We start from the raw sequence: 14,524 nt of genomic DNA, 5'->3' as shown, positions 1-14,524 counted from the left end.
GCTGTCTATTCATATCCTTTGCAAATTTTCTGTTTAAATGCTTTCCTCACAATTTGTAGGACTACGTAGTGACATTAAGGATGTTAGCTCTTTGTGATATGTAGCAATACTCTTCCCAGTTTTTCAACTGTCATATATATATTATTTTATTTTATTATTTATTATTTTTTTTGCTGTGAATAGTGCTTGAGTTTTATATGTTTGAATTTATCATACAAATTTTTGTAAAGCTTTAGGGTTTGTGTCAGGTTAGAATTGTCTTACCCATCCTGAGCTGATGAAAAAAAATTCCTATTTTTTTTATTACTTTAGTGGTTTTATTTTTTACATATACATATTTGATTCATTTGTAATTATTCATGATGCAGAGTGAGGTATGGATCTGATTTATTGTTTTTCTAGATGGTTACCAAGTGTCTATGTTTTCCATATTTGATTTGAGGTGCCACTTTCATCATAAATGCAGCTCCCATGTTGGACTACATCCGGCCTCACTACTTGGTTTCATTAATCAGCTCGTGCATTTTGGTGATGCCTTTATAATATTTCAAATACTGAGGCTTCTTTTGTACAGCTAGCCTCCCTCACTCTTCTTTTTCAGAAATACTCTGGAGATGTATTTTATACATGCAGATCTCACAATTACTTTGCCTAGTTTTAAAAAGCTTCTCGCTGGTCCTTTAAATTTACAGAATAACCTAGGGGAAATTGTTTGGACATTAAAAAATTAGTGGGGTTTTGGGACCAATTTGTTCTGGAACCCATATATTAATTATTTAACCCATATATTAATTATTTATATGGAAAAAATTAAAATTAGGTCCCTACTTCAAGCAAAAATAAATCTTGGATAGACTGAAAACCTAATGAAAAACGCAAATATCTTTGTATTTTTTAGGAGCACTTTATTTATTAAGATTTATTTATTTATTTGAGAGAGAGCATGTGGTAGGTGAGGAGCAGGAGGAGCAGAGGGAGAGGAAGAGAAGAACTCTAAGCAGACTCTGGGAGGAGCATGGAGCTCAGCACAGGGCTCGATCTCAAGTCTCTGAGATCATGACTTGAGCTGAAACCAAGAGTGTGTGTTCACCCAACTGATTGTGCCACCCCGGTGCCCTGTTAGGAGCATTTTATAGCTTTCTTCGTATAGCTCTTGCACATTTATTTGTAAGTTTATTTTAACATATTTTGTTGTTGTTGCTATTATAAATGGGTATATCTTTTTTTACTTATGAAAGCTCTTGAGTTCTGTGAATTAATTTTGTAATTGACGACTTTGGTGAACTCACAGTTTTTTTTAGTAGTCTTTCAGTTGATTCTCATGGGTTTCAGGTAGAATTTTATCAACAGCAAACAGTATGATTTCAACTGCTTTTTTTTTTTTTTGTTTACAATTTAATACAATATTTCTTGGTGTGTTTCTTTCTTTCTTTCTTTTATTTTTTTGCCTCTCATTTAATTGCATGAGCTGGTATCTCAGAACAGTATTAAATACCAGTGCTGGCAGTGGGCATTTCTTTTTCCTGATTTTAGTTGGAATGGTGCCACAGAAAGCATAATGTTGGACTTGGGGAATAAATGTAAATTAGGGCTGTTGTATATATTACTATTTTACTGAGAATGTAAAGAAAACTGATTCTAGAAGTTGAAATTTTTCAATGCCTTTACAATGTCTATGTGATGTTCATGGGATTTTTCTCCTCAGATCAATTAATAGAAGGAATTCTAATAATAAAATCCCTAATATTGAATTACTCTTGTATTCTTGTTTGCAATCCCTTTTGATCATAGTATATTGTTTTTCCGCTGTGCTACTGGATTCAGTTTGTTAATATTTAGTTAGGATTTTTGAGCAGACATGAAACTTGTTAGTAGATTTCCGTTTTGTGCACAATCTTTGCTGTGTTGTTGGTATTGATAGTAAACCCACTTTATGTAAAAATTTAGAAGCTTCTCTTTATTTCACATGCTCTGGAATTATGCAACATTACAGTATGTCTCTGTGGTGTTTTTAATGTTGTAGCTCTTTTAAAACCGTATCCATTTTCCCATGTAGTAGATCCATTAACATTTCTAGATCTTCTGGAATCAATTTTGATAAAATTTATGTTTTGCTACTTAATCACTCATTTCGTTCAAGTTTTCAAACGTGTAGAGTCAAGGTGATGCTTTCATTTTTTCTCTGGATCCTTGTCGCTTACTTTTTGAAGCCACATTATTTATTGGTTAGATTGGTCAGCAATTTACCTATTTCCTTGTTTTCCCTTTATAAAAGATTTTGATTTTAATTACCAGCTCTATTATATTTTTGTATTTATAATTTGTTATTTTGCTTTTGTCTTTTTTCATTTCTTTCTTCTACTTGACTTGGTTTTTGTCCTAACTTCTTGAGGTAGATACATTTACTTTGCATCTCCTTTGTTTATTGATGCAAGTAATAAGACTGAATAGCAGAGTTTCCAATATATGGCATTTCCTTATTATTTTCTAGATGTTTTCATTTTTATTTGAATTTCCTTGAATTATATAAAAGAGAACTTAAAAATATACAGGTAGTAGTAGCTTTTTCCTTTGGGGATTGTTATTAATTTCCATTTTTATTGCTTTGTGATCATGACTATTTGTACTTTTTCCACTTTGAAGAGAAGGTCACTACTTATACAACTTGACTAAATGCATGATGCATATGTGTCTATGTATATACACTACATACTATATACTGTACATAAAACTTTGCTTTATATATCTTAGTATTTTACATCTTGTGTCCTCTATGGTATATAACACAATCCTTGTGCATGGTAGGAATTCAATAAAAGCTAGATTTTTATTATTTTAAATGGTTATAAGAGGTTTTTTGGCTTAAAAGTTTGGTTGGAAAATGAGGTTTGTTCCTTGGTGAACATCTAGAAGAAAGAGAAGACTCTGCTTAATGTATGGTGTTCATTTTAAGGGTCACATCATGGTGTTTGGTTTGGACAGTTCTTAACTTCTTGGCACTTCTTAAGTGTCAACTTTCACACATTCGGCAAGCTTCTGAGGTGTTTCACTCTCCACAAGTGTAAACATATTCAGTAAAGATGAAAACTTCTTACAGTATCAACAACTAACACAAACCAAACATTCAACGCCCTTTGAAAACAATCCACAGTTTTCTTGGAATTTCCCAGAGGATGTCAATGGGAATCCAACTCATAACCTAACACCAAACATATAATATTCTTCTGTCCTGCAATTCTCTTCCTGTCTCTCCTATACTCTGGAGAAACTAAGATGATTCCCAATGCTCTTCTCTCCAAACTTTCTCAAAGCTTCTCTCTCCATCCCTAGCATGGATTCTGCTCACTTTCCCCACTTCCTGCTTTTCCAGATATGTTTCTCCTTGCCTCCCTCACTCTACCTTCTGTGTTGTTTTTCTTCCACAATACAACCTGCCAATCTGTCTCAGAGTGCTTCCTATTCATTAGCTATGTTTATCTATTATCTTGATCAATATAACAAAAATAATGAGGACGCCTGGGTGGCTCAGTGGTTTAGCATCTGCCTTTGGCTCAGGGTGTGATCTGGGGTCCCAGGATCGAGTCCCACATTGGGTTCCCTGTGGGAAGCCTGCTTCTCCCTCTGCCTGTGTCTCAGCCTCTCTTTCTGTGTCTCGTGAATAAATAAAAAAATATTTAAAAAATTAAAAATAACCAAAATAAATGGTGGGGTACACGATTGTAAAATGCAGATTATTTTTAGAAAAATCAAGAACGAGGTTTTATTTATTTATTTATTTTTGAGATTTCATTTATTTATTCATGAGAGACACAGAAAGAGAGGTAGAGACACAGGCAGAGGGAGAAGCAGGCTCCACGCAGGGAGCCCAATGTGGGACTTGATCTTGGGAATCCGGGATCAGGCCCTGAGCCAAAGTCAGGTGCTCAACTGCTGAACCACCCAGGCTTCCCAGGAACGAGGTTTTAAAAATACTCATATATTACAAATTCTTGTCCCAATTATGTATTTTTAGAGGTGTGACTTCTTAATGTATAAGGGAGATAAGATTGCCTATATTTGTGAAAACAGTCTCATTCACATATAGTAAGTTAGTAACGGTTTGGTTTTCATTCCTGAGATGTAGATTTGTCTTTCTTCCTAATAAGGAATAAATGTGTACAATGAATTGTTTTTTGCAGTCTAAAGAAGGTGCATTTATTGTCAGAGATTCAAGACATTTGGGATCCTACACAATTTCTGTGTTTATAAAAGCCAGAAGGTAAGCAATTATGATTTTGATCACTTTAGAGGTAACACCTTGGGACAGTCTTTCTTACAGAGACACCATCACGTAGAGAAAGAGAGATCTTAGCATGGAAGGTTGCTGGCCTGGAAGTTAGTACATCTGATCCTCTCAAGTTGTATCCCTAACCAGCTCTGTGTGTGGGCAGTGACTTCGCCGTCTCCTTTTCCTAACCATGAGGAAGTTGGCTTAGTTGTAGACAGTGGCGGTGCTTTCCTCACGTTCCTTGGCTTACCTTGGGGTTTTCCTGCAGAGAGTTCTCCTGCACTCAGGAAGCTTCTGTGCCTTTCTGCTGGAGGATGTTCTCTGGCTGTGGGAACTCATGGTCCCCCTGGGTAGACTGGGAGTGCCTGAGAGTCAGCACCCTAGGAGCAGCTCTCCATCAATGAGGAATAGAAGATCCACCCCTCAGCTCCTTTGCACTTTAGTGGGACAATTCTCAGATGTGTTCCACAGTCTCTTGTGTCTTCCTAGAGCCCTGGTAGTTCATAGCAAACCTGCTCATCCATATACCCTCTATCAGTTTTCCTCTTTGTTTGATTTCTCCTTACACCCCTTGGGGTGCATTTATTCACTCATTGAACTGATATTGGCATTCCTCAAATGCTTATACGTGTCCCTAATGGGCTCTACATTTTTGGACACTGGAATTGTCAGCTAGACAACTTTGGCTGAAGTTATGTTCAAATCTATGGACCCAATAAGATAACTAAGGAATTTACCCAGGGGCTGTGAGGCACCAGTTGAATCTAACCCACTCTGCAGTGTGTAGTGTCACTGGAATAAAAAGTTTTAAAGGTGGAATCCTATTGCTCAACGCATTGACTTAGTTCCAGAGTGATCTTTTGCTTGTTTACTAATTCACATTTTATTGATTGTAGAAATATGGAGGCTACCATCAAACATTATCAGATTAAAAAGAATGACTCGGGACAGTGGTACGTGGCTGAAAGACACCTCTTTCCATCAATCCCTGAGCTAATCTGGTATCACCAGCACAATGCAGCAGGTAAGTCAGGAGCTTCAGGTGAAGGGAGGCAGGGAGCCAGGCCCCAGACAGGCAATGCATCTTTGGTGTCAGACACTGAACAGGAGCAAATACCCCACCCCCTGCAGAAATGCATAAGAGCCTGAAATACAACTTGTGTTCTGAACAGATCCCCTCACTGATGCTTCTTTGTTTTTCTAGTCAGGGGACAAGAGGTAGGTTGATTTTTACATTTCTGTCAGGTTAGAAAAATGATAGCTGGCAGAAAAGCAAAAGGCAATGTAATCATCAATGCATTAGTTCTTGAAATTTATGTAGGGTGAAGTGTAATGGAATTTCAAGTGTCCTAAATAATCATGCCTCCTTATCTTTGCTCCCCAAAATTTGCTCTCTACTTCAATTGTAGGAAAATTACCCTTAAATATCTCCTTCTCGGGGATCCCTGGGTGGCGCAGCGGTTTGGCGCCTGCCTTTGGCCCAGGGCGCGATCCTGGAGACCTGGGATCGAATCCCACATCGGGCTCCCGGTGCATGGAGCCTGCTTCTCCCTCTGCCTGTGTCTCTGCCTCTCTCTCTCTCTCTCTCTCTCTCTCTCTCTCTCTCTCTCTCTGTGTGTGTGTGTGTGACTATCATAAATAAATAAATTGAAAAAAAATTAAAAATATTTTTTAAAAAATATCTCCTTCTCTGTTCTTTCTTGTTTGGTGAACACAAAAAGCTGTAGAGGACACAGCCTTTCACAGTCAGAATTTGACTTAAATAAAGCAGAGGCATCATCATTTGACCTCTTCCCCAAGTGTTTGCAATACTTTAGCAATAATTTTGCAAATGTATCATCTATGGAAAGATCTAGGATTCTAGAAAGTTTCACCACAATGACCATCACAGCTTTAGCCTTCAGCCCTCACTCAACCTGTCCTTGACCACTTTGAAGCCATCGGGGAATCTTCTAACTGCGACATTATAGAATTTGGAACCTACTGTAACTTTTCATATTATTTTGACTTCTTGCCATACAGTACTTTTTTAGATTTCTCTCATGAAAAGTTGTTTACAAAAAAATCCTTTTGGAAAGTGGCTACTTTTCCACTACACAGGTTCTAAATATCAAGAGTAAATCGAAGGAGGTTTTTCTACATTTATGGGATGAATCTGCATAGATATTCCAGATGGTTACTGGGAGTTTGGTTAGAGAGGAAGTAGCAGTGAGTCTGAGTGGGGCCAGAGAGGACATATTTGTGTCTAGAGATAGAAATAGAATCAGATCAGTCCTGAATTTTTTTTCTCTACAGTCCTCTTTTCCTTCCCTTCAAAGAAAAAATTTGAGAAACAGAGTGGTTATGCTAGTGTGGTTAAAAAAAAATTACTAACGTAGATCAAGATGTGCTGACATGAGAAGATGGTAATGATAAGTTGTTCAGTAAAGAGAAAAAAGTGCAAAGCAATATCTCAGAATATAGTCCCACTTTTATAAACAAAAATACACACACGTGTGTGTAGAGAAATTTTGTTTAAAGTATAGGTAATAATTTTCAAACTAATAAGATTATAACATACTACAAACTTAATGTTTACCTCTGGAGAATGACACTGGGGTAAGGGAAGATTATATATTCTGCCTTATAAGATTGCTTTAGGGTTTGATATTTTTTGTTACAGCATACATGATTATTCTTATAATGTATAAAATACCATATAGATCACTTAAAAAATAAAACTGGATCAGGGATATCTGGGTGGCTCAGTTGGTTAAGCATCTCCCAGGGTCATGGGATTGAGCCCTGCATTGGTGCTCCTTGCTCAGCTGCTTCTCCTCCCTCTGCAGGTGTTCTCTCTTTCTCTGTCCAATAAATAAATTACATCTAAAAAAAAAAAAAAGAAGAAGAAGACAGTGTGAGGTTATTATATACAAAAAGAAGAAGAAGAAGAAGAAGAAGAAGAAGAAGAAGAAGAAGAAGAAGAAAAGAAAAAGCTGGATAAAACAAAATAACAACAGAAGAAAACCTTCCAACTCTAATTGCTCTTTATTAGGGAGAAAAGAAAATAAAAAAAGATAGAAGAAAATGAGAAAGAAAGATGATAAGAGGAAAGGAATGGGACCCCAAAATAGTGGATGCTTAGTGAAGACTTACTTTGGTCCAGACCCTGTTCTGAGTGTTTTTATGTCTATTTATTTATTTAATCTTCAGAACGATCCTATGAAGTAGGTGCTGTTGGTATTTCCATCTTACAGATGAAGAAACTGAGGCATGATTGGTACTCACAATTACACAGTTAAAAAGTGTTTGTGCTGAGATTGGAACTCAAGGACTCTTTGAGACCATTGGAGCCATTGAACCCACTGGCGCCAGAGTCTGCACTCAATGGCTGCTGTAGCCTCCAGAAAGAGACACATCCTATCATTAGATGGTACTTGGGAAGGTCCAGTTTCAGAGGAGGCTGTGAATCAGAGCCCATGACTATCCTGTCTACTTTTTGACTTCTGGTCTATTTAGCTCATGACAATCCATCTCTTTCCCGGAAGTAAGGACAATGCCAAGAGGGTGACAGGCTTCCTTCTATCAGAGAGATAGACTCTCATTAAACCACTGGTAGAGAATCACAGAATAAAAATGTTGAGCAAACAAGAACTTGGAAAATTAGAAGAAAGTATCAGGGTCTTAAAGAAATTCCTCATTTTGTTCTTCGTTTGGATCATGCATTATAGGATCCCAACTCGATGAGGGCTCCAACCTCAGCTAAGTCTTCAGTCACTAGTGAAGTAGCTTTTCCTATTTTCTCTTCAGACATTCACCATTCTCCTCAAGACCCCACTTCCAGTGTTGTCCACTGTCCCTATCAGCAAACCCCTTGCCATCCACCTTATTAAGAAATTTGAAGTCACCTGACATGAGCTCCCTCAACCTTGTCTTCCCACTGCCAAGCTCTCAGCCTCACCTCCCTCCTTCCAGTAGTAGCCAGGACGAGCCTAGGCCCCTGCTCCCTCCACTCCTCTGCTGCTGAGACCACCCAACACCCTTTCTCTCCTGTAGCTTGTCCATTTCTTCTTACCTTCTCCCTTTACCCTGTAAACATGCTTAAGACTTTCTTATTAGAAAAGCCAAAAAACAAAACAAAACAAACAACAAACAACAACAACAAAATACCCCAACAAACCCAAAGCCCAACAAACCCACAAAGCCCTCCTTTCTTCCTTTAGACATTGTTCTTCCAAGTGACACTTTTGGAAAAATGTGTCCACATCCCCTTTCTCCACTTGCTCACTTTCCATTTGCTTTTTAAACGTCTGCACCTGGCTTCTGCCTCCATCGCCCACTGTTTTACGGGTGGCCCCCGAATTGACCTACAGGGTGATGCTTTTGAGTTCTTGTATTTTCAGCCCTCTCTGCTCTATTTGCAGTGTCACCCCTTGAAGCTCCCTGCTTTCCAGATGTTTTGACACTGCCTTTTCTTGTTCTTGAACTCAGATCATTCCTCAAAGTTCTTCCCAACGGGTCTCACTTCTACTCTTAGACGTTGGCATGCTGCAGGAATCTGTCCCCGATCTCTTCTCTCCTCGCCCTAGACATTTCCTTTTGCAGGACTCTTCCATCTGGGAGTCCCAGGCACTTGCAGTCCCACAGGCCCTGAACCGCAGCGATGAAATGGAATTCTTCATCTTACCGCTGCCTTCCCTCCCAGCCTGCTCCCTGTTCTTCCTGTTGCCCATCTCAGATAAGAGTGTCACCATCCTGCTGGCTACAGGGGCTGGAAACATAGGAGTCACAAGAGACAATTCCACTCTTCCTAAAGGATAATGTCTTTCCCCTCCTCTGCCCCCCTCTCCTCTCCTGCCCTTCCCCACCCTTCACCTCCCTTCCTTTCCTGCTCTTCCCCTTGCCCTCCTCCTTCTCCTCCTTCTTTAGTTATTGAAAACTTTTTTTTTTTTTTAATTTAAGTGTGGTTGCCATACAATAGTACATTCAGGTGTATAACATAGTGATTGAACATGTATATACGTCACAGAAGGGTCACCAGGAGAACTCTAGCTACCATCTCTTGCCATACAAAGTCGTTACAGATTATTATCTATATTCCCTATGCTATGCGTTTTATCTCCTACAAGAAAATTGTATGTCCTACTAAAAGGTGTGTCCCTTTTAAACCCTTTTCCCTATCTTGCCCATCCTACCACCCCCTAACTGCCTCACTTTGGCAACCATCAGACTGTTCTGCTTCTATGAGTAAGTTTCAGTTTTGTTTTGGTTGCTTGCTTCATTTTTTTTTAGATTCCACATATAAGTGAATTCATACAGTATTTGTCTTTCTTTCCCGGATTTTTTCACTTAGTATAATACCCTCCAGGTCCACCCACATTGTTGTAAACAGCAAGACTTTATTCTTTCTTATGGCTGAAGAATATTTTATTATTCCCGCCACATTTTCTTTATCCCTTCGTCTATCAGTGGACACTTAGTTTGCTTCTGTGTTTTGGCTGCTTAAATAATGCAGCAATGAACATAGGGGTGCATATGTCTTTTCAAATTAGTGGGGTTTTTTTTCAAACTTTTTTTTTTTTTGGTGAGAAATACCCAGAAGTGGAATTCTTGGATTGTATGGTAGTTTTATTTTTATTTTTTTGAGGAACCTCCACCCTGTTTTCCATGGTGGCTCACCATTTTGCATTCCCACCAACAGTGGGGAGGGTTGTCTTTGCTATGCATCCTTGTCAATACTTGTTAATTTTTGTCCGCTTGATATTAGCCATTCTGATAGGTGTGAGGTGAGATCTCATTGGATGATTAGTGATGCTGAGTAGGTTTCATGTGTCTGTTGACCATCTGTATATCTTCTTTGGGGAAATGTCTCTTTGGGTCCTCTGCCCATTTTAAAAACTCAAATTTTTTTATATTGAGTTGTATGAATTATTTATGTATTTTGGGTATTAACCCCTTTTTGGTTATAGCATTCGCCAATATCTTCTCCCATTCAAGTAGGTTGCCTTTTGTTTTATTGGGAGTTTTCTTCACTGTGCAAAAGCGTTTTAGTTTGATATAGTCCCGTTTGTCTATTTTTGCTTTTGTTGACCTTGCCTGATGAGACAGATGAAAAAAATATTGCTTAGACTGATGTCCAAGAACTTACTACCTATGTTTTCTTCTAGGAGTTTGATGTTTTTTGGTCTTACGTTTAAATCTTGAATCCATTTTGTGTGTATGTGTACATGGTGTAAAAAAAGCAGTATAGTTGTCCAGTTTTCCCAGCACCATTTATTGAAGAGACCATCTTTTCCTCATTGTAGGTGTTTGCCTTCTTTATCAAAGATTAATTGATCCTATAAGCTTGGGTTTGTTTCTGGACTTCCTATTCTGTTCCATTGATCTATCAATCTGTTGTTGTGCCAATGTCATACTGTTTTCATTACTATAGCTTTGTAATATAATTGGAAGTCAGGGAGTGTGCTACCTCAGCTTTGTTTTTCTCTCTCAAGATTGCTTTGGTTATTCAGGCCCTTTTGTGATTCCAGACAAATTTTAGTACTATTTGTTCTAGAACTTCTGGTTCATTATCAAGTGCAAAGAGTTTCATATCCCAAGTATGCCTCATATAGGTTCCTGCCTCTGTCTCCTAGTGCTGTTCTAATCATTGTTCACTCAGACAATTGTAATGGCCTCTTAACTAGTCTTATCTTCAGTGTTGACTTCCCTTCAATCCATCCTCTATGCTGATGCCAGAATGATCTACCAAAAATGTAAACCTGATGATGTCACTTCTATATTGGGGACTTTCAATGGCTCCTTCTTACCTGCAGGATGGTGTAATGTTCCCTAAAATGGCTTAGAAGGCCTATCGTAACCAGAATACAACCTACCTCTCAAGGATAATTTCTGGCCTCTTCTATCTCTTACCTTTTGCTTAAATAGCCCATCCTGCTTCCTACCTCTAGGTATCATCTCATCTGTTACCTCTGTCTAGAGTGCTTTCCATAGATTCTCTTCAGGGCTTAACTTCATTTGTCACATTCATCTCAGATATCATTTCCTTCTAGAAGACTACTTTGAATCCAAAAGTGTGTAAGGTGCTATGTCCTGGAGCATCTTGTGTATCTCCAGCACAGGACTTATTCCTTCTATATTGCAGTTGCCTTTCTCTGCCTGTCTTCTCTCACTGAGATGGAGCCCCTGTGTGCAGAGTCCTCACCTTATTCATCTTTAGTCCTTCAGAATATTTGAGATCTACCTAGAAGAGTGGCTTGCACACAATAGGCACTTAATGATGCCTCTTTCTGTTCTTATACTGGCCAAGTTTGCTTCTGTCTTCCAGCCTTTGCACTTTCTGTTCCATCTGCTCAGAATGCTCTTCCTCCTGACCTCTGTAGGATGGCTCCTTGTCAGTTAATGTCTGCAGAGCTGTCATCTTGTCCGAAAGGCCTTCCCTGAGCACCCACTCTCTGGAAGCTATATTTTATCTACTCTGCTTGCAACTCATCATCTTCTGCTTCTTCTTGTGTGTGTGTGCGTGTGTGTGTGTGCACTTATTTTCTCTTCCCCTGCTACAATGTAAGCTCTATGGGAGCAGGGACTGTCACTGTCCTATTCACTGCTTCATTGCTGTCTCCTACCATCTAGATAGTGCTCGGCACAAAGCGGGCCCCTAATCAACATTAGTTGAAGAAATAAATAGTAAAAGCTTGTTGAACTAAATTGAAATTGATGTAACAAAATACTACATGTTGATCCAATCAAAAGAAGTCTCATTTACTCTACCATTCTATTTTATTTTATTTTTATTTTTATTCACATGAGACACACAGAGAGAGGCAGAGACACAGGCAGAGGGAGAAGCAGGCTCCCTGCAGGGAGCCCGATGTGGGACTGGATCCTGGGACTCCGGGATCATGACCTGAGCTGAAGGCAGACGCTCAAATGCTGAGCCACCCAGGCTTCCCACTACCACGCTATTAAAAAAATAATAATAAAACAAAGCAAAACTAAACAAAACTACTCTCAAAAAATAGGGTAATGAAACGAGTACACTTAAACACTGTTGGTGGTTGAATGAATTAGTACAATTTTTCTATACATGCTTTGCTCAAGAAATCACATTTTAAGGAATTTATTCTGAGAGAGTAATTTGAGAGGTACATAAAGATTTATGTTCAAGAACATACAGCATATTTTACAGTAGTGAAATCTTAGAAATAACTTAAAGCTCTATTGATAGTCACTAACATATATCAATGACATACTGAGTATAAAAAGTTTACAGCAAAACATTTACTTTTCTGTGAAAGCTCATTGGGTGTGTATATGCTTTCAAACACTTATATAGAGATTTTTGCAAAGGTGTTCACCAAAATGATAACAGTGCATCTCTGGCTGCTGAGATTTTGTGAGGTCTTTACTTTGTCTTTAAATTTTCTTGGATTTTAAAATGTATGTCCAATAAGCAAATGTTGCTTTATGCAAAGTGGGGAAAATAGGTAAATAGAATACTGTAGAATATTTTTCCGCCTAATTTATTTGAAGCCTGGCACTGTCTTCTAGTATATTTGTTTTTTTTCTTTTATGTTAATTAATAGACTTGAAATGCTGATTTCTCTCCCTCCCCAGGTCTCATGACCCGTCTCCGCTACCCAGTTGGACTGATGGGCAGCTGTTTGCCAGCCACAGCTGGTTTTAGCTATGGTAATGTATGCACACGTACCCAAGTACAATGTCAAATCCCGTAAAGAACCTGTCCCAACTTCCCTCTACATTCTTTAACTCCTTCGCTTTTCTGAGATGCCTAGACAGGTTTCCTCTCAAAGTTTAAATCCTCTTTCTGAAATACTTAAGTACATTCATCTCGCAACAGCAATTTCAACTTTGGAAAGAAATGTTTCAATTTGACTTCAAATTTCCTTACACATTAGCAGGAGCTCTTTTTTTAAATATATATGTTTATTTGGAGTTCAATTTGCCAACATATAGTGCTCATCCCGTCAAGTGCCCCCCTCAGTGCCTGCCACCCAGTCATCCCATCCCTCCGCCCACCTCCCCATCCACTACCCTTTGTTCGTTAGCAGGAGCTCTTTTGATAAATTAGGATTCTTTTTTTTAAATAATAAATTTATTTTTTATTGGTGTTCAATTTGCCAACATACACCCAGTGTCATACCGTCAAGTGCCCCCCTCAGTGCCTGTCACCCATTCACCCCCACCCCCCACCCTCCTCCCCTTCCACCACCCCTAGTTCATTTTTATTTGGGTGTTTGAGCTGTTGCTCTCCCGGTACAAAGGTGGCTGGGAAATGACCGCCCTCCAAGAGAACCTGCTTTAAAGAGCTGCTAAAAGTGTCGTCCTCTCCTTTTGAAAATAGAACTTGTAGAAGGTTTAATCCGAACTATCTTCTAGCAGATGTATACCTGCAAACTGTGAGAACAAATAAGAGCCAAGGAATTCTGTTTTGTGATTTGAGGACACCCGATTCCCTTAAATTTCTTTCATTAATGAGAATCAGAAAATCCTGAGAAAATGATAACATAGTTATGTTGTGCCAGGACCCCAGGGGCTCTATTTTAATTGGAATGGGAGAATGATTCAGGATATTATGGGTCCTGGGTTATTCCTCTGTCCCTAAAGACAATGTGGATAATAAAATTCTGCCATTAACAATTTATTTAAGTTACATGTGGTCCTGTTCAAATTTTTAAAAAATAAACGTCTCAATTTTTAACATGTAGAATGGCATACAACTCATAACCCTGCAACTCAGTTAGTTTTGCCTGGTTTTGACTATTTAATAGAAATGAATAAGACAGCATGCATTTGTATCTGGCTTCTTCTGCTTCACCCATGGTTGTTGGTGTGGTTGCTTCATCTCCACTGTGGTGTAGTGCGACACTGCCTGACAATGCCACCGTTTACCCATCCTTCGTTAGGTGGCCATTTGGGTTGTAACCAATTTTTACCTCATAATTAATATCATTATGGACATTCCTACATGTCTTTTGATGAAGTTCAGTACACGTTTAAGCTCCAGGAATGCTGGACACACACCTGAGAGTAGAATTGTTAGGTCACAGAGTGCGTACACACTCAGATTTAGTTTTCAAAAAAGCTTATACCAAATTACACTTCAATCAATAGCATGTGGGAGTTCCCGCTGCCCCACGCCTTTGCCTTGGCCAATATTTAGTATTCTCATGGGTTCTTTTCTTTGGTTTTCACTGTAGGCAATCTGATGTGTGTAATAGTAGTATCTCTCTGTGGTTGGAATTTGCATATCCCTGG

At 38.7% G+C, this 14,524-nt stretch overlaps 1 protein-coding gene across 2 annotated transcripts in view; it reads left to right on the top strand.

The window, feature by feature from the left end:
- TXK (TXK tyrosine kinase) overlaps nt 1–14,524 on the top strand; it is a 63,528-nt gene that overhangs the window by 33,314 nt on the left and 15,690 nt on the right. For both annotated transcript variants that reach the window (XM_038556038.1, XM_038556039.1), the window contains 3 exons: nt 4,179–4,258; nt 5,164–5,291; nt 12,863–12,937. In XM_038556038.1, the coding sequence (XP_038411966.1) occupies nt 4,179–4,258; nt 5,164–5,291; nt 12,863–12,937 (283 nt within the window). The remainder of the gene's footprint in view (nt 1–4,178; nt 4,259–5,163; nt 5,292–12,862; nt 12,938–14,524) is intronic.

The sequence above is a fragment of the Canis lupus genome, chromosome 13, assembly GCF_011100685.1.
Source record: "Canis lupus familiaris isolate Mischka breed German Shepherd chromosome 13, alternate assembly UU_Cfam_GSD_1.0, whole genome shotgun sequence".
Taxonomy (NCBI): Eukaryota; Metazoa; Chordata; class Mammalia; order Carnivora; family Canidae; genus Canis; species Canis lupus.
The sequence above is the reverse complement of the archived record's forward strand: the minus strand, read 5'-3'. Positions and strand labels throughout refer to the sequence as shown.